Source organism: Pseudonaja textilis, chromosome 4, assembly GCF_049901715.1.
Source record: "Pseudonaja textilis isolate UNSWEBS1 chromosome 4, rPseTex1.2, whole genome shotgun sequence".
Lineage (NCBI taxonomy): Eukaryota > Metazoa > Chordata > Lepidosauria > Squamata > Elapidae > Pseudonaja > Pseudonaja textilis.
Genome location: NC_141993.1, coordinates 75,501,478 through 75,522,470, shown reverse-complemented (window position 1 = coordinate 75,522,470; position 20,993 = coordinate 75,501,478). Strand labels below are relative to the sequence as shown.

The window sequence follows — 20,993 nt, the reverse complement described above, 5'->3', positions numbered from 1 at the left end:
CTTTGGAATATAGGTTGACCTTCTCTTTGTGGCAGCCCCTTAGATATTGGAACACTGCTATCATGTCGCAACTAGTCCTTCTTTTCAATTAACTAGATACACCCAATTCCTGCAACCAAATGCAGAAACACTTGATGGTGAAGATAAACACTATTGCAAGTATGGTTTAGTGTTGCAATAGGTTAGGGGAGGCTCATTATTCAAGAACATTTTTAGGCTTGGAATCCTATTGGAGGCTCTGAACTGTTTTCTTTCTCCCTCAACCTAGCCAACCATATAGCTTTGCTGTTTGGGGCATAAACTGAAAGCTTGAAAGCTATCTTTAGTTTCTTGAAGGAAAAGTGGAATATAAATCTAATAAACTAGCGGTAGATGAAGATCATTTAGCTCTCTCAACCCACCGCAGTTTCTCATCTCCAGCATGTATACAGATGGGAAGGAGGAATTAAATAATTTCTCACTCTCTTCTTGTTCACTTTCTGGTTTTTGTTTTGAGCTGATAGTGTTGCAGATTTAGAAAGAACATAATCATTTGGAAAACAATAACCATTTTATCAGGACTCAGGCAGCAACTTACTATGAATAGCTATTGGCTCCATCATTCAAACAAGCCATCTATACTGTCCTGGATATTGCCAAAGGTAGAACATTAAGTGGGAGAAAAAAAGTAAAGATAGCACACTTTATTTCTTAAAATTATTGATTCTACTTTAACTAATCACCAACTGAATGCCTGGGAGTAGCTTTTGATTTTTCCTTAATGGGGTCAAAGCAATAGAATTAGTGAATTAATTATTAGTGAATGAAAAAAGAATTCAATTACAGAGTCACAATCCTACCCATCTTGACAATGTTCCTTAATGAAGCACACACAGGATTGCCATCTATGCCGTTTTCCTCCATGCTTTATTAATAAAGTGTTTTTAATCTGTAGAAGCATCAATACAATTGCATTTTTATGAATATAATGCTTTTTTGAGGCAGGGAGGGATCTAAGTTACATACAGGAAAGCTACCAGTGTGGAAGGATATACAGATTTGTGTTGGACACGTTGCTAAAGTCTAGAATGGAAATCAAAGGAACAAGAAAGCCTTTATTGGTGCCTCAGTGCTTCGAGTGGGATTTTACCATTATTCTCTTTAACTGGACTCGGATGATATGGTTCTTATCTATTGAAGTTAGCTACAAAAACATTTGCTGTTTTTCATGAACAATCCAAGGAGCTGCACAGAGAATTGCATGATTTCCTGTTAATCTGCCCACAGGAAGGAACCTTAATAAATTATTAACTCCCCAATCCCCACTGACTATAAAGTACAGCCATTTAAAGTGAGTGACAGCTACTCAGTTTCAAATGGACATCACTTTTTTCTTTTTTACTTTACAGCAGCAATTTACAGAAGCACATTTTAAACCTGCCTCTTTTTATAGTGCAACTTTTTTTATCTTGGCACACATCACTCACATACTCACTTGGAAGATTGGCTTTGAGATTGCATAATGGGCCATATTGTCTTCTTGGCAACAACATGGAATTAACTTGGGGGTGGTGCTTATCTGTTTCTTACCCAAGGGAGCCAGTGTTGTCCAAAAAATGCTTCTATGGTCATGTGGCTGGCATGACAATACAATGAATATGTGGAATGCTGTTACCTTCCCATTGAAGCGGTACCTATTTGTCTACTTGCATTTGCATGCTAGATGGGCAGGACCTGGAGCAGGAATAGGAACTTAGCCCATCACAAGGTTCTTGGGTCTCAAACTGCCAAACCTTTGATTGACAAGCTCAGCATCTTAACTGCTGATTTTTAAAAAGTGGGTGCAGTGGGACAACTGTTAGGAAACACAAACAAGGCTAGAATGCTCCACAGGAATTATGTAATTAAAGCTGCATACATTGTCTTCATGCACTGCTATAGTACTGGGCACTTTCCCTACTTTCAAGACATCATACGATCTCAGTCCCTGATCTTTTATAAATGCATTAGGATTAGATATCACTGTAGGTTTTCCACATATTCCAGGACTCTTGCCTTTTCTGAAGCAAGACAGAGTTTGGCTCTAGAATAATTCTTTCTTAAAACCTTACAGTGCTGTATTTTCCTTGCTTAATCCTGAGAACCTTGTCTGTTTTTCCTGAAAGGGTCTTCCTCATTTCCCTGGCTTTTGCGTAGGATTAAGTGGTAGATGAGACTTTATAGAAGAAAGCAAAACAGAGGAGTGGACCAAACAGAGATGCAATGGATTATTTCCACCATGGGTTAGATTAGCATTTACCAACCTGGGCATCTTACAGGTTTTTTGTGGCATTCAACTTCCAAAGTTCTCAGCAATTGTTGAGGAATTCTGGAAATTAGAGTCCACTCTCCTGAAGGTTGTCCAAGTTGGAAAATAGTGGCTTAGGTAACAGATGTCTAGAATTTTAGCTGTGGTACCAGCTCACAAAAATAATAATGCTGAATTGTACATTTTATTGTGACACTTTGGGAAATGCACACAATATATGGGGAATGGTCATACTGACCAGAATTACTTAATTCAATTTTAATTGCATTTAAATTAAAATCAATCTAAATTAGTTATGGTCTAAGCCTCTCTAATTTCTATCTAGGCCATTGTTTCTCAATCCTAGCAACTTTATGCTGGGTGGACTTCGACTCCCATAATTCCTCACTTAGTATGGTTTGCTGAGCAATTCTAGGAATTGAAGTCTATCCATCTTAAAGTTGCTGAGTTGGGAACACTGACTTAATCTCTTCCCATTTCTGGAATGTGTTCCCAATACATTGTCCAACACCTTGCCTTCTCATCTTCAAAAATCTGAGCACCTTGGGATTATTATCTAGGCTTCAAAGAGTCTTGACAATTAATTAACTAATTAATTCCCAATGGCACATAAGTATGTTCTACTACAGAAATTTGGAATGGCTTCATGTGAGAGGCAATTAGATATTAATTCCCAAGACAAGAAGATGGTCACTAGCATGGATATTTTTAAATTTTTATTTTAAAGGACCAACACAATAAATCACAAAGACAGCAACATATATTTTAATACTGAAAGCTTTCCTTCCACAACTATGGTCTGCAATTTCATAGCTGAAGTTAGACCTGGAAACGGTTTGTCTTTTTAAATAGTATCTCAAAGGTAACATTGCAAAAAAGGGAGAACTAAAAAAAAAAGTAAACCACTACATGGAAAACCTTAAATACATCAATTGCAAACCCAGTGTGCTTGTTTTCTTTGTGAGAATGTGGATAAACCGTGGAGATATTAAAGTTCTTCAAAATCATGCGCACTTGGATTCATCGCTTCTGGGTGCATTACTCTCCCCATGAAAATGATGGTACCTTAAAGAAAGCAAAGAAGAGCTATAGGAATACAGATTCCAAATAACAACAATAATAATTCCTAAAAACAAGTTCAATAGTGGAACAATTATCCATTAAAGAAATGGCTTCTGTTTACTGGGTAGGTTCAAGAAAGGAGGGGTTACCATCTTCAAAGATACTGTCTCTCCTGCTGGACTCAGGTCTCAGCTCTCTGCAGGTTTCATTGTTAGGTAGTTTTCCTGAAAATATCATGTATTGGTTCCAATACGTCTATGGAACAATAGTTAAAACCAGCCCTATTGGTGGTGGGATTCAATTTTTTTTACTACCGGTTCTGTGGGTGTGGCTTGGTAGGCGTGGCATGGCTTGGTGGGCATTGCAGAGGAAGGCTACTGTAAAATCTCCACTCCCACCTCATTCCAGGGGAAGGATACTGTAAAATCCCCATTGTCTTCCCATCCCACTAACCTGCTTTTCAGCTCCATTCTCCTGTGTAGGGCAACCAAAGAAGACCCAGCCGGGGGTCAGCTGGGACTCGGGAGGCAGCGGATAGATGGGGGTGGGGCCAGTCAGAGGTGGTATTTGCTGGTTCTCTGAACTACTCAAAATTTCCGCTACTCCAGAATTGGTCAGAACCCCCAGAACTGTTCTGGAGAACTGGTCTCTCCAAAACTGGTCAGAACCTGCTGAATACCACCTCTGAGACCTATTCTCAAGAAGTACTTGGGGCAACTTGCAATGAATGAAGAAGATATTAAGAGACTGGTATGATGTCTCTCCCAAACCAAGTCCATATAGTTCTCAGATAGGATTATCCATCCACAAAAGAGCTATGGATGAAAGAACAAAGAACCAAAGCCAGTGTGGCGTTTAGAATATCTGGTGGTCCTTAGTAGTTTATTTTCATAATTGATGAGAATCCTGAGGAAGGAATCAAATGAGTGACAAAGAATGTTTTCTAATACTGTCTTATGGTGTAAATATCTGAGTATGTATTTTATTTATATATATTTCAATCCTTTGTAATGCACTCACCTGTTATTCTGTTCCGAACCACAAAGAAGAATGGATGATCCACTATAATTTGGGGGTACAGCACAGCCATTCTACTAATTGCAATCATTCCTGGGGAATGGGAGAAAAAGAAGAAAAGAAAGTAAGTCTAACATTTTTTGGATATATTTATGTCACACAATCTCTTTTTGCTACCAATCCATTTGTTGCACACCTAAAATGCACAAACAAGGATTTAAAAACCCATCATACTAACAGGGTTGTCAGGAGGCCCAAACCTAATCTAAAACCAAGAAAGATTTGGAAAGAAATGGATGTGTTTAGATATGTTCTGTGAATGATAAACAACTGGCAGCAGCACAATTTATTTTCACCACTTTGGGAACAGTTTATAACTTACAAACAAGCTGACTTGGGAGAGTTATTACATCCATTCCCTTCTGAGGAGAAATCATTACACTGGATAACCCTACCACCCATTCGGGTTATTGCTAAATACAGAACAGATGCATTCAATGAAACATGTGTTATCTTAATCCTTAATTGGCCACAATAATTCCCAGGAGTGCACTCTTACTTTGAAATCCTTATTCTGATCCTCAGAATTTCCACTGCAAATGGATGCAAATTCTGATTTAATGCTTTAAAAAGTTTCAAATGATTTATTTTGATAACCTTCGCTATCACAACAGTGACACGACTAGGAATATTTCCAACCAGAGATAATATTCCTTTTTGAGGTGATAACACTAACCCCCTGTCTTATAAAGAGGACACTGCCTACCACTGTTAAATTCTTTTTTATATTGACTTAACCGCTGTGAACTGGACTGGTTTCCAATGAGATAAATCTCCTGTGGTCCTTATAATCAGATTCATCCCTTAGTCATTTACTTTGGTTTAGGCAAATCAGAAGTTCCTTTTATCCAATATTTGAGATCTCTTTCAAATTCTACCTTGAGAGGCTGTTTAAAGAAAACTTGGTTTGCCTTAATGACAGGAATGATGGAAGGCCCCACTTAAGATGAAGTCAGAAATGAGATTTGGAGAAAGGAAGAATTTGCTCTAGTAGGATGGATTTAGTGGGATAGTGGCTCAGTCATTATCATGGTTCATTACATTAATCTAATAAATTATCTCAAAATGACACAGCAAGCCACAGTACATTAGTCTCACTCTGTCTTTCTTATTATCTCAGCAATAGTTCCTGATTGGTTAGTCTGTTCCCCTGTTGTTATTTTCCTAATTACAACAATGAAAAAAGACTGTGGTTGCCAATGAAGATCAATGCCAGGATTTTTCAAAACAGGTTCCATGGAACCTAGTGTTATGAGAGATATTTAATGTGAGAAATTAAGGGTAAAAAAAAAATCACTCAAAACACAGCCAATTTATTATTGCTAGAGCAATGTTTTCCAACCTTGGCATATTTAATATGAAAGGAGTTCAGTTCTCCACATTCCAAGCCAGAATCTCCTCTACTGGCTGGAGTATTCTAAGAGTTGAAATCCACCGATCTTAAAATTGCCAAGATTATGCTACAGCTTCGCCTCTTGATCTGGCATTCTGGAATTTATTTTCTTAAATGGAAGCCTAACTAAGTCTAACCAAGCCCCTGAACTAAGTCACCATCTGCAGAATGAAGGAAAGCCTATTCTTTTTGTTGTCCTTTTCCTTTGTAAAAGAACTCATAGTCAGCAGGGGGGAGAAGGCAGTCATACTGCTACAAGGCAATTTTACTTACTGTTTCTCCATTTTCAGTCTGAAAGACTAGTGTTGCTTTACTCTACTTAACCCTCAGCTGAAATAAAATGACAGAGTACATCCTGGATCAGGATGAGCTATACTGTTTGGAACACATTTTCAGGGACCAGAAACCAGGAATCAGGACAGAATTCAAAAGCACTGTGAGTTTATTCCATACAACCTATACAAGAATCTGATCAATTAACAGTCAAGGCAGATAAGAATCAGTGGACTTCCGGTGGGGCTCTCTTTCATGGGGTGTAGGAACTCCAGACTAATGATGTATTTAAGTCCTCCCTCAGGCTCAATCAGGTCATCTCTTACAGGGTTGGCTATCTACCTGAATTAGCATCCAGGAAACTCTGTGTTTTTCTGCCACTTAAGCTGAGACATCCAAAATATGCAGATTTAATTTGTAGTATCAGTATAAACAGGAAATATTGCAGTACAATTACATTAGTATTAAGGCAAAATTTAGTCTTAATTAAATTTGTGAGTCATTAATGACTCTCCTCTAGAGCTTTACAGTGTGCAAGCATTTTATTAACTTTTATCTTTATTATGCTGACATATAAAAAGGAGATAGTAAGGAATAAATAAATAAAACATTCACACATTGCCAGTCATGAGATGAATCCCTGTCTACGGGATTTTGAGGAATCTATGCTCAGTAGGAATGGGGCTTTCTTCAAGCATTGTGCTTTTCTTTTTATTAAAAAAAGGAAATTGATATCTGATTTGAAACCAATAAGAGAATGTTTAAAAAATCATTTAAAAATGGTGGGGGGTGTTAGTTAAATATTTGTATGTGATAAGCAAGTATTTCTGCCATCTGATGTGTGTCACTTTGTTGGGGTTAGGGTAAGGAGCTGAGCTATGAAATAGGCAGGACAAGGATGAAGTATGGGTGGGACTGTATCTCATATCTTAGCACAGTCTTTCTCAGCCTTAGGAATTTTAAGATGTTTGGACTTCAACTCCCAGAATTCTCCAGCCAGCCATGCCACCATGCTGGGTGGTGAATTCTGGGAGTTGAAGCCCACACACCTTAAAGTTGCCAAGCTTGAAAAACACTGCCTTACCAAGACTGGGGGATTGGAGAGGTAAAATTTGGTGGAATTGGGGAGATGAAATTTGGGGTTGTTTTCAACACTTTTAAAAAATACTTTCAGTTATAAAGTTAAGGCTTAGACTTCAAGTGTTTCCTAGCTCAAAATGATAAGAAATTAGCTTCTCAATATTCAACCACAGTCACAAAACAGGGGTTTAGAGCTGCAGATTGCCCATTCTGATCTACGGCCAAATGATCACCAGCTCATTTGGAAACAAACATCTTGCAAACTGAGGTAATGTTATATAGCTGCAACCTGATGCTTCTGATAAGAGCAAAGGGATATTTTTATCTCTTTACACTGGTGTTGCAGCCCAGCCTCCCTCCTTCTGGTATTACAAAGACATTTAATCAAAGGCTGCGGCAGGAGAAGAATAAATCATGGGAAAGAATCGGCTGCAGAATTTCCTTGGCTCAGAATTCAAATATATTATGCACACATAATGCAATTCCAAATCACCAAGTTTCTATTGCCTTTTTTAAAAAACTAGTACACCATCTAAATAATCTCTACTTCTTTTGACATATACCTGTCTGCCTTCTGTCGATTTTGTTTCACCTAAAGACAGAGACAGGACTAAGTTGAAAAGTAGGCATTATATTTTAAAGATTAGGGTCTGCTTTCCCCCTGGACAGTACTATGGTACTAGACTTGGCCCAATACCACTGGATAACCTCCTCCTCATGATAATGCTAAGACTAATTAAGTGCAGACAAGGCCTCCCTCCTAACTTTTCAAGGCTCAAAGACAGGTTTTAAATGAGCCTTCTGCCCACTCATTGATCTTACCAGAAAGGTAAACAAGTGGCTAGAAAACATGGGAAAATGTTCTCCAAAATAGCTCTTCTGAAATTGCCCTTTCAAGGTGCGTTGCACTGTATTATGAAGTATTTATCTGCACAGCTGTCATGGGAGTTAAGCCATTAATTATTTTGGCTGATGAAAATGAGAGGATAAATGTCAGGGTCCTGCTTCATATGCTTAGCAGGTTAGCAATCTTCCATGGCTGGGGTTACTCCACCAGAAGCTTGCCTCTCCTCCACCTCCTTGTACAAGACACACAAAATTCAACTTGTTAGGATTGTTGGGTCTGAATTAAGGAGAGGAAAATTCAGCTGTGAAGCTTACAGCTGGCTGTCCGTGGCAGAGCAAGACCTAGGCCCTTGAAGACTGTTTGGACTTCAAAGCTCATCAGTCTCAGTCAATGACCAAAGATTGATTGAGGTGAAATCTCAAGCTTCTAGAAGGCAGTTAGCTATACTACAAGCTTTTCTAGCACAATTCCAAATCTAGACATCTCTGCCAAAAAAGTATTTTGGCAAATCTTTGCCAAGAGGAAGAGTAGGAGATCCTACCTGCTTGCTTCATCTCGCCCCCCCCACCATGTAACAGTTTATTCTGTGGGAATACATCCTTTTTGCTAAAAGGCTGAGCATGTCATTTAGTCCACACTTTTAGGAAGTTTACCTGAAGCAGCAGCAGCTTCTGAACCTTCTTCATTAACTTCAAGGATAGATTTGTGAACTGCCTTTGACAGGTAAAGTAGTTTGTTGTCTGGAGGAAAAACAGAGTATTAGCAATTCAGCATTTTCAGAAAGACCTATAAATGTCTTCCAATATCAGAGAAAAACAAGCTTTGAGCATAGATTACAGTACAATTACCATTCAAAAATACAGACGACACCTTCTGTAATCTAAACTATAGATTTCTTTTCTCTTCTCTGTTCTGCAAGTCCCACTATTTTCTTCTGTTAAGAGACCTTACGATTTTGTATACATAAATGTGAAACTATCAAATTACTAGTCTATCTGAGCCAGATGTAGATAACCTATTGTCCTTGGAATCTCTCCCCAATTTTTATTTCATTCCTGAAACAACAAACTGTCAGGTATTCAGTGATTCAACTGCCAAAAATAGATGGTGCAATTTTCTATGACACTGAGGCAAAATATAAATTAAGAATCAAATGTCTGGTACAAGCCCTAACCAAACCCCATCCCACACAAATAAAAGCAAAGGGCAATCCATAATATTAATAAATCAAAAGCTTATCAACCCCAGGTCTAAGCTCAATGTTGTCCATGAATGTAGAGATTTCAGGTTTATTGACTTTTTGCGATTTTCCCTAAAACCCTGAGACCTACTGGTCTCCATTAATCAGGCAGAGGGGAAGAATTAAAGAACAGATGCCCTGAGCAAATGAACAGCCCAGAAATTTGTCACTTTCAGAATAAGAAACAAGGTCATAAAACTTTTTTTGTGTGAAAATCCATTTCTGTTTTTCCCCCCATGCATTATTTTTTGGCAACCCGAACATAGTCAGATCTTGGTTCTGTTAGTCAACTGTGCTAAATAATGAAACTCATGGTGATGTGCTACAAAACACTCAGCAATCTCTTCTGTCCATCATTGGACTACTCTAACTCTGTAGCATTTCAAGCTGTGCTTCCTATAGCTGAAAATCTATTTTATTCAACTAGATATAATAAGCTTTGACTCTCCTTCACACTGAATTCATAGAAGAGAATATTTCAAGCTTAGTGTTGAACTATGAGCTCCTTGGTGCTCTCTGAGCTTGGTTGTTTCCTTGCAGATGTTTCAATAACCAAGATCAGAAAGCACCAAGGAGCACACACAACATAAACCTATCCGTGGCAATGACATGGAAATAATTGATTACTTCTTTTCCCAGGACATTCTCCAATTTTCCAGTCTAGCCTTTAAGGATTTCTTTATAATCTTTCAAGTAAATACTAATTAGGTACTGCTTAATTTTTCAAGATGAGCCAAAGGCATTTCGGTACTGACATAGAGCTGGGCATAGACTAAGGTCCCTCCAAATCTAATAAGAGATATAAGAAGACAAAGCTTTATCACTATAGAAAGGCTGAAGTCTGGATGTACCTCAAGAGAACAGGTGATTGAATCCAAGAATAGTAATTTATTTTTGTATATCTGTACATTGCGCTATTCGCTAGGATTATGAGTAATGCACAATGAAAAAAAACCTCAGAAAAATAATTAAAAAAAAACATACAAAATGATCTTCAGTGTAATAAAAATGGTAATCCAAAAATCATACAATGGGTCAATAGCCTGACTGAATAATAATAACAAAAATGGTTTTCCTAAGCAACAAGAGTCTACCTGTACTTCTGGAGACAGTATTCCAGAGAGTGAGATTCGCTACCAAAAACGCCTATCACCTTGTTCCTCTCCCATTCAATCTTTCAACTGGTGGCTTTCTCAACAGGCCATCCAGGGGTGGACTGCTGTGGGTTCGCAGAGGTTCAGGAGAGCCCCTAGCTACGATTCTGTGCAGTTCGGAAAACCCCCAAATCCCACTCCTGGCTCGCCCCACCCACCCCTCCCCTCCCGAGTCCCCACGTGGCCCGATTTGTATGCAGGTAAGTGCAGGCTTGGGAAGGACAAAAAACGGGCCTCCTCCCGGAAGTTTGGGAATGGGCCTGATTCCGCCTTCCAGAGAGCCTCTGGGGAGGCCCTCCCAGAGGCTTGAGGAAAGCCTCCAGAGGGTAAAAAGCCCCCCCCCCACCATGGTGCAAGAGGCCGACTAGGCCATGTCCACCATGGCAACGCCTATTCAGCAACCAGGCAGAGAACCCTTTGCTAAAATTTTTGAAGCCCACCCCTGAGGCCAACAACTAGCCTGGATGGGCAGAATTATAATATAATACAATAATATAATTGAACACTAAACTTTATGGGAGGCCTCACGGATAACAACCAACACTTTGAATATACCTCACAAATAGGAATATATGGACAGACCTCAAGTTAGGATTCTAATTGAGCCTGTAAGTCATGAAGGTCATAATGTGGGTCACCCATGTGACCAACCCAAATTTATGTCACTTTTTTGTGGTGGTTGTTAAGTGAATGGTTGTTAAGTGAACCCATTGTTTGATATGGGGCGCTTTTGACGAAAACTGGAAGCAAGTGCCAGCTTTTGGCAAAAATGTTGTGAATTGCAGACATGTAACTGTGGGGTGCTGAAAAAGGCCCCAAATACAGGCCGGTTGCTAAATGCTTCTAATGCAAGTCATGTGACCATGGGCAAAGCGGTTGTTAGAATTTTGGGACTAGGCTGTAAAGACTTTGGGGGGAGTCCATTGTAACTCTGAACACTTGCTAAGTGATCAGTCATAAATTGAGGATACTTGTTTATTTTTATACACACACATGGGGGAGGGGGAAGAGAGGGAGAGAAGGGGAGAGAGGGGGAAGGGGAGAGAAAGAGAGGGAGAGGGAGAGGAAGAGAGGGAGGGAGGGAGAGGGAGTGATTGAAAATGGCTTTCTTGATTAGACCAATCCAATTAAAAAACAGGGCAGGGAAGATATAACACCGCTACTTTTTTATTTGTTGTAATTAAAAAGGGAACATGCTTTTATGAAAAAATGAAAATAAAGGAAACGGGTGTACTGCAGTAAACCAGAGCTACAGAAATTTTAAACAACGTGGTTTCCAAAGCGCCGCTCTATATTATGTCTCATAAAGCAAAACATAAGCAACCTTTTCCATACCTAGATTTGTCTTCTTTGCTCATGAAGAAAAATTAACGGCGCTACCCTAGAGCACATTAATCTTTTCTGTGCTTAAAGCTCCACATTCCTGCATAAATAATTTGATCTTTAAATAGCAGAGGAGTTAATTTGTTTGACTAAAATGGGTTGTTTCTCTGGCTTTTTGTGAGGTGAGGGAGTTAGGTGGTATAAATCTTCAGGAAAACCTTCACCCCTGGGAGAAAAGTGCAAGCCCAATACCAGGCTGGGTTTGTGTGCTTTATAACCCCCTCCTGTGCCTGGGTGCACCAACTTCCCAAGAGCTAAATCAAAAAGGCTGTGAAGTAAAACATAAGAACTGCTCAGCTGAATCGAGGCAAAGTTTAATCTTTTCTGACAATAGCCACTAGTCCAACATTGTTGGAAAGCTGACAAGGAGACATCCTTCCTGGATTCTCTACGACTGCTGGTTCTTAAACTAGTACAATTGTTAACTCCGGCAAACAGGAGCTAAATTGTGACTTCCAGCAACCTTTGCTATCAGCCATTGATGACTGTGGCTGGTGGAAGTGTGGAGATCAGTATCTGATCCACCAATTACCCATTTCTATAATGGAACAGGAGTTTGCTACATAATAGCAGCCAAATTGCAGATGGCTCAGACCCTCTATTAACTCTGCCCAGGTAAACGCTACTGTCCATGGATACCAGCCGCGCTTTCTAATACAACTGAAGAGACAGCCAAGTCTTCTTCACCTGAATAAAAATGGATCTGATATTGTGCAGGATTCAATTACTATTTCTGTATGAAGTTCTCAAAGGATTTCCATTTAGCTGCGTGAAAAAGTCCTTATGGAAAGCTTCCAACATGTCAATATATCTTGTTATAGTTGTCCTGGAGGGGTAGTGGAATCAAATTCTCCAAACTCAAAGGCAAAGAGAACCAAGATCTGAATTGAAGACTTGTCCATGATGGATGGAGAGGAAATCAAGATCATTTGGAAAACAAGAGATAATGACGATGGGAAAAAATTAACCAACAGGGCAAACTATAGTTGCTGATATCAAAAGGTTTGATGTGAATTCAGTTAGTTTAATCTCTATTGATCTATGACAGGACCTTGATCAATGGGGAAAGGATCAAAATATGTAAAAGCAAAATCTGTTCCAAGAAAATCACTGAGGGACTTGAGGGCTATACCAGGACTATTACAGGTTAGACATTGTTTATTGTCCTGCAGCAGAAACAGACTTTGGGATTGCCCAATTGGATTTGATAACTATGCCCATAAGATTAAATTCTGCTTGTGCTCTTTTAACTGTGATCTTTAAAAAACAAATTAAGAATATTTGAAGGGGCGCTAATAAATATCTAATATTTGAGGAGCTGCCACAAAGAGGAAGGGGGTCAACCTATTCTCCAAAAACACCTGAAGGCAGGACAAGAAGTAATAAGTGGAAACTAATGGAAAATTAGTTACTATTACTAGAACTAGAAAGAAGGAAATATTTCCTGACAGTGAGAGCAATTATTCAGTAGAATGGCTTGGCTTCAGAAGTTGAGTGTTGCATCTCTGGGGGTTTTAAGAAGATATTGTACAGCTATTTGTCTGAAATGGTATAGGGTCTGCTGCTTGAGCAGGGGTTGGACTAGAAGACCTCCAAGGACCCTTCCGACTCCATTATTCTATTATTCTGTTAAGAAGGTTTAGGCAGGAGTATGCCTAGCGGTATAGTATATGTGAGGGATAGCTTCGGGTGATCAATTCTGCAAGCTTTAGAAAGTTTCAAACAGCGTTCTGTGCAGATGTAGAAAGTAAGATGAATTGCTCTATTTTTCATTCCCATAGGTTTTTCATTCCCATAGGTTCCTGGAGTACTTTACAAATAATCCATTGTAACAGCATCACACATCCTTTAAAAATTGTTTTCATTAAACTGAATGGGAATGCAGATAACATTTTCTGCAAAAAGACTAGATCCCCTCCATCCTTTGTCCTATTTCTATGTCCTGCAGGAGGCATAGAAGACTCCCACCATTAAAGAATGGGAATGGCAATCCCAACAGCTCTGGAAAGTGGTGAGGTCAAAGAGAGTTGGTTAAACAAGGGTCTAGGGACTGACTGACTGATGCCAAACTGATCCTACCATAATATCAATTGAGTTGAAACCCCAATCAGTGTAGAATGGATTGTGTTCCTAATTACACAATTTCTTATTTTTAACGTATTTTTCTTAGAAAATACTGTGGAAATAGGGAATATAAGATTGACTTAAATCTGCATAAGGCCAAGTCTTTCAGAGAATAGATGAAGAAACTTCAAAATCTGGAAATTCTTTGCCTTCCCAGGAGATACCTCCAGTTGGCATTGTGCTTCCCTATCAAGAGGACCTATTATTAGAATCCAAGCTACAGAAGTGGCTCTACTACAAATTCCTATGGCACAAACCTCAGGTGAGAAGAGCATAGAAAAAAAAAAAGAGAAAATGCATAACTGAGAGGCATAAGAAGTACTTCGGCCAGGCTTCATTTGAGATGGGAAATTGAAAGTTTCCCAGTGGCAAGCATGACCAATGCCTTGTTAAAAACCCAGACAGTGTAGGCAGATACTCATTAATCCCAAGGGCTCTTATTGAAAGCTCTTAGAAGAGGGGGTGATCCCATTCTTCTTAATGAATGCCAGATCACCCCATTTTGTGAGCATTAAAGACAATGTCACTAGGACAGTGATCCTCTTGAAGGTTTGATTCCCCCCCCCCCCATCTATTTCTTCAAATGTTATGGCTATTTATGGAGGACAACTACTTACATTAGGTTTTATTTTAATAACAACACTCAAGATAGTTAAGAAGAGCCATCATAAATGAAAGCATACATTCACCAATAATAAGCCACAAAGAAGGTCATGTTGAACCAAGCAATCTAGAATTAAGGAGGAATTTCCTAACAGTGAGAGTAATCAACCAATGAAACAGCTTGCCTTCAGAAGTTGTGGTTGCTCCATCACTGGAAGCTTCAAAACAGACTGGATAACTATTTATCTGAAATGGTATAAGGTCTTCTACTCAAGTTGTGGGTTGGATTAGAAGACCTCTAAGGTCCCTTCCAACCTGTTACTCTATGTTCTATTTCTGCACTGTTTTCAAGACTACTGTGTGGACAGGCCTCAAATATAGAGATAAGGTTGGATGCCAGATGATAAGATTCCTGCCTGCCCTTCACTTGCCCAGGTCATAAGCCATTTCTCTATCTACTGGGGAAGAAGATCTGGAAGTTCTAAAGATGACATGGACAGAATGTTGACATCGTCAAAGTGAAAATAGAACACATTAAATTAAATGTTTTAGGAATAAGTGAACTTAGATGGACCAGCATTTAAAATCAGATGCACTATTTAAGTATTAAATTGTATGAAGCAATGATGTGTTGATGATATTCATAAAGGTCATTGTTAAGTATATGCTTGGCTGTAGCCCAATTCATGACAGTATCACTTCTGTCAGAATCAGAAGACAAGGTTATGTACTCATCACTACAGTCACGGAGGGGGAATATACTGAGGAATTCAAAGACAAAGAAGAGCAACATCAGAAAGAAAATAGGACACTGGTAAGAGACTGAAATGTCATGGTAGAGAAATGAAGAAACTAAAAATTATGAGAATATATGTGCTGTGCAGTGTATAATAATTCAGGAGGCAGGTTAATCAAGTGAAAATAATTCTTTTTCAATGCCAACAACTGCTTCAAGTGAAATATGTACAGTTTTGACACCTGGATATCACCTGCCAAACAATATCAGAATCATAGTCATTTCTTTGTTTAGTTATCAAATTTATAAGCTATAAAACCCACAGTTGGTCAATCTTCTCAGGGATGAGCTAAAAATGTTCTTCCCCATTCAGAACCGCATTGCTTCCAAATGCTGGGAAAGCAGTTTGACAGAATAACTTGGGTGGCTCCAGGACAAAGATATTCAACTAAGTGTCATTAGTATATTAGTAAAATTTAATCCCACGTTGGCAGATAACCTCATTCAATATCTTCATATAGATGTTAAATAACAGCAGGGAGGCTCTTAAACATACTCAGTTGGAGTTGCTCTTTCTCTTTTTCAGCCAAAGCATGCATCAGAATTTCAGGAACTATCCTAAATTCCCTTTGGAATCCCACCAAGATTTTGTGATTATAGCCACTCTCAATAAAAGTAATTTTAGCCAATTAGTTCCTGTCTACCCTACATCGTAGAGTTAAAAACCACCTTACACGTCTCATTACACCGTATTTTCTCTCCCTCTTATATTTATGTAAATTAAGTAGGTGTGTGTCTGGGGTTCTGCATATTTTCTGCTTGTTATGGACTTAAAATTTCAGTTTTTTGCTTGTACTTTGGCAATGGATCTTGCCTAACTCTATCTCTACAGTCAACCACATTCCCTAGAGAAGAACTCTCTGCTAAAAAATGTGGATGAAGAATATCTTATTACAGACTGATCTGGGATTTAGAAGCACAAACAAAACTCAGGGATGGTGAAGTTTTGATGACCAAGCCCTTGATGGAGCACCAAGAGGATGGAATGTAATACTGATGCTAAATACCAGGGCAACCTTCCCAAGAAGAGCCAGTCCCTGCCTCCTACCATATTTTCCATGTCCATCACCAGGTCCATGATGTTCTTGCCTACCTTCTCCTTTCTTACAGAATCTATTGCCTCCATCTTTTGTTCTCCCTCCACCCCCTTCTCAAAGAGGTCTATCACACAACAAAACAATATAATGGAACATCTGGTAGCACCTAGCACACCTTCTTCTTCCATACCTTTACCCTTCCAATTGCCCCTTTCTAATCCAGCAGGCAAGAGGAAAATCTCTCAGCCAGTGACACCCTTCCCCTTGTTTCTCACCTGAGGAGGACTGAACCATTCTAATCTACTTCTACCTCCTTTCTCCTAACTTCAATATCTCTAGCCCACCTGTCTAAACATAGACTTTCATCAAATCTTCAGAGACATAGATCACATATAACAAGGGTTTTTATATAATGAATACAAAAGACAGACAACTGAAAACTAATAAGCTGGAACAGGCATGCAGGCATGAATTATTAGCATCAAATATATTGGTTAGAATGAGAAAATTAAGAAAAGTAGATGTGTCAGAAATATTTGATCTGTAAGACATACCATCAGAATATAAGACTGATGTTATGAACAGATTTGGTACATAAATTATGAACACAGAATCTCAGAAAAGAGCTATCACAAAAATCAACAGAAAAAGATTATGCCCAAATTTTTAAAGAAGAAAAGATCCAAGACAAGAAATGATGGAGAACAAATGTTTGGGAAATAATAGGAGTGTATGCTAATTAAAAACAGACTTTTAACATCAAACCAGAAAGGAAAAGGAAAGATCTTTCAATCAAGAGAATTAACAAATGAAGCACAACTGTATAGCTAAGTTTGTTATGGTCATAGAGTGCTGTAAAACACTGAAACCAGCCATGAAAGCTGACTGGGTGACTTTGGTTCAATCATTAGGAGACTATGAATTCTAGTCCCACCTTAACTATGAAAGTCACCTCGGTGACTTTAGTCCAGTGACACTATCTCAGGCCAACTCACCTCACAGGGTTATTACTGTGGGGAAAATAGAAGGAGGAAGTTATGTTAGATACAATTGCCACCTTAAGTTGTTCATAAATAAAGGTGGGATATAAAAATAAGATGAAGAGAAATAAAATATAATATATAATTTTTTTCTTGATTTTCCCTTTCAGACTTTCCTTTCTGTGAAGGACATTCCAATGAGTTAAGGATAACACTCTTCTGAACATCTAGAAACAAGTAAAGTAATAACTAGGAGTCAGCACGGGTTGTTAAAAACAGATCATGCCAATTTCATTTTTCAACATAGTGACTAAATTAGTAGACCAGCAAAAGACATTCAGCAAGGCATTCAACAAAGTAGACCACAACCTACTTCTTAGTAAGCTAGAAAAAAGTGGAATAGATAGCACCACCACTAGATGGACTCGCAACTGGCTGGCAAACCGTACTCAACGAGTAGTCCTTAATGGGTCTAAGTCTACATGGAGGGAAATAAGCAGTGGGGTGCCACAAGGTTCTGTCTTAGGCCCAGTACTCTTCAATACCTTCATAAACGACTTAGATGAGGGAATAGAAGGGGAACTTACCAAATTTGCAGATGATACTAAGCTGGCAGGAATAGCTAACACCCAAGAAAATAGGTTCAAGATCCAGATGGATCTTGACAGACTAGAACACTGGGCCATATCTAATAAAATGAAGTTCAATATAGAGAAAAGTAAAGTCCTACACTTAGGCAAGAAAAACCAAAAGTATGCATATAGACTGGGTGAAACCAGGCTTAATAGCAGTAACTGTGAGAGGGATCTTGGAGTCTTAGTGGACAATCAGCTAAATATGAGCCAGCAGTGTGTAGCAGCAGCCAAAAAAGCTAATGCAATCCTAAATTGTATTAACAGAGGGATACAATCAAGATCAAGGGAAGCACTAATACCACTCTATAAAGCCTTAGTAAGACCACACCTAGAGTAATACATCCAGTTTTGGTCACCACATTATAAAAAAGATGTTGAGACTCTAGCAAAAGTACAGAGAAGAGCAACCAGGATGATTAGGGGACTGGAGGCTAAAATATACAATGAACGGTTGCAGAAACTGGGCTTGGCTAGTCTAATAAAGAGAAGGACCAGGCGAAACATGACAGTGGTCTTCCAATATTTGAGGGGCTGCCACAGGGAGGAAGGGGTCAAGCTATTTTCTAAAACGCCTGTAGGTCAGACAAGGAATAATGGATGGAAACTGAACAAGAGAGATTTAACCTGGAAATAAGGAGAAACTTTCTGACAGTGAGAACAATCGACCAATGGAACAGCTTGCCCTCGGAAGTTGTGGGAGTGCCATCACTTGAGACTTTCAAGGAGAGATTGGACTGCCATTTGTCAGAAATAGTGTAGGGTCTCCCGCTTGGGCGGGGGGGTTGGATTAGATGACCTACAAGGTCCCTTCGAACGGTGATTATCTGTTATTATCTGGATACTGGAACTGTAGTTTGATGTGGTATTTAATAAAAAAAAGTATTTGCAAGTTACTCTCTAGGAAGGGAGGACTGTACATTTTGGGATTCCACATATAGTACTAGTTGTTTAACTGCGTGTTTGATCTTCTCATATCCTAGAATCAATATCATTTCACTGCAAAGCTATCAAAATGCAATTTCTTGGCAAGTTATTAGCTAGAATTAAAAGGATGAATTAGCATTAAGGAGGTCAATTCAACTTGGTCAAAGAATATCCTTAGCCAGTATGGAAAGATGTTTAACCAGAGCTTCCTCAGTTTTAGATACATTTATTTCCTGAAACAAAGCAAGTACCCTGAAATATATTTTGTAGGGATTTGGACTCTTCTAATGCAGCCATGTGACAATGAAGGCCTAATTGAACTCCATTCAATAAATAGGCATATCCAATGGTTGGAAACAGTTTTAACACAGCAGATATCAATTGTTACAGTAAAATCTGTTTGGACAAACAGAATTGTTCAGAACTGGAAAAAGAACGAGATAAAAATGTATTATGTCTCCTCATGCCTATTCAACTTCTGCATGAAATATATTAAAAGCGTGGTAGGATTTGACGGGATGACAGCTGGAATCAAAATTAATACTAAGAATTAAAAGCACTTACAAAATTAACACTAATGCTTTAAGTTATGCAGACATTTCCATTTCATTAGCTCAAATAATGAAGACTTAGAAAAGCTCATTATGAAAGTAAAAAATGGAAAATGAAAAATCTGGGTTAAGGTTAAATATTAAGAAAGCAAGGAAGTATCAGTCAGTGTGCTTATTGAATTGACAAGCTACAGAGAAGTTCAAAGTGTAGATAGTTTTAATATTTTGTAGTTAAAAATGGACTGTGTGCTGCAGGAAGAAAAAGAAGACTAATCCTAAAAAGGAAGAAAAGACTTTGCACTTAAGACAAAATCAAAAACAAAGGTCAGAATTCTTAAATCATTCCCCACCACCACCTTGGTAAAGCTGCACATTGAGAAAAAAGTAGGAGAAAGGAGATAGATGTTACTAAATATCTCCAGATCCATAATTCAGTAAGAATTTCAAAGACAGCAAGAAGAACCAACCCATTAGTCAGGGGTGGGATTCTACCGGTTCGGCCTGGTTTGGGTAAACTGGTAGCTCCGAGGATCAGCTGGGAGTGAACAGGTTCGGTTTGCTCCAACGATCAGCTGTTGGGCTCTAGGCTGTGCTTTATATCTTGTTTTTCAGGCTCAGCTGATTCGTGCGGCACAGTGGATTGCTGCGTGTCAGCTGTTTAACACAGAGGGATTGCTGGAGAAAGTCAGTAGCAAATGCTCTGCGCAGGTGCAAAGTGCGCACTCACCGAACCGGTTGTTACACTGGTTGAATCGCACCCCTGCCCTTAGCCCTGAGCCAATTCCCTCACCATGATAATCAGCAAGTAAACATTCATAGGTATCGCAAGAGCTCTGACTGTGGGAAGGTATGTGCAAAAGAACAAAACTACATGCCACAATTTCCTCTCTCTTTTGTTCCCCTGAAAGCTTAAGAAGTTATTCTCTTTCAATGGAAGGCAGTTACTGTATTTAAAAAAGGAGGCTTAATAAAATCTCAATAAGTGCCTGCAGTCTGCACTGGTGGCACTGGAATCAAAGTCAGCCAGAGCCTGCAGTCAGTCAGTCATACTAGAAGAAACCCATCCAATCAGCAGCTAACCCAGCTAAAGAGAAAAAGAGACAGTGCAACTCAAGAAATGTAGAAGACAGACAGACAACCGGGAAAAAGAACCAGCCACACCAAGACATGCAAGGCTTCAAGAAGTTTGCCTTACAGAAGCAAAGGGAATTTAAAGAGGAATGGTGGCCATTTTGCAGGAAAGTGCCAAACCAGGCCAGGTCAATCCCGAGGAAATTAGATTGGCCAATTGCCCCAGAGGTCAAGACAGTTCACATAAAGCCAAAGTCAGAGAGTAAGAGCTAGAGATGAACAAGAGCCAGCACTACACTTTCCTGGTGATGTCAAGCAGCACCAGAGCAGTTCCAATGGTCACGTTCAGTTGAAGCAGGTGACAATGGAGACTTGTACTGCATTTACTTCTGTAAGCTGCCTGGGGTCACCATGAGTGAATTGGGTGGTCATATAAATTTTCTTAATAAATAAAGTGCCAAAGGAGAAGTAGTTAG

The 20,993-nt window shown here is 39.1% G+C and overlaps 1 protein-coding gene across 5 annotated transcripts in view; it reads right to left on the bottom strand.

The window, feature by feature from the left end:
* Positions 1–2,988: 2,988 nt before the first annotated feature.
* Positions 2,989–20,993, bottom strand: part of SERPINI1 (serpin family I member 1) — a 123,678-nt gene continuing 105,673 nt past the window's right edge. For all 5 annotated transcript variants that reach the window (XM_087933398.1, XM_087933397.1, XM_026705805.2 and 2 more), the window contains 3 exons: positions 8,673–8,759; positions 4,370–4,459; positions 2,989–3,352 (listed from right to left, as the gene is read on the bottom strand). In XM_087933398.1, coding sequence (XP_087789524.1) covers positions 3,276–3,352; positions 4,370–4,459; positions 8,673–8,759 — 254 coding nt within the window. In that variant the 3' untranslated portion in view covers positions 2,989–3,275. The remainder of the gene's footprint in view (positions 3,353–4,369; positions 4,460–8,672; positions 8,760–20,993) is intronic.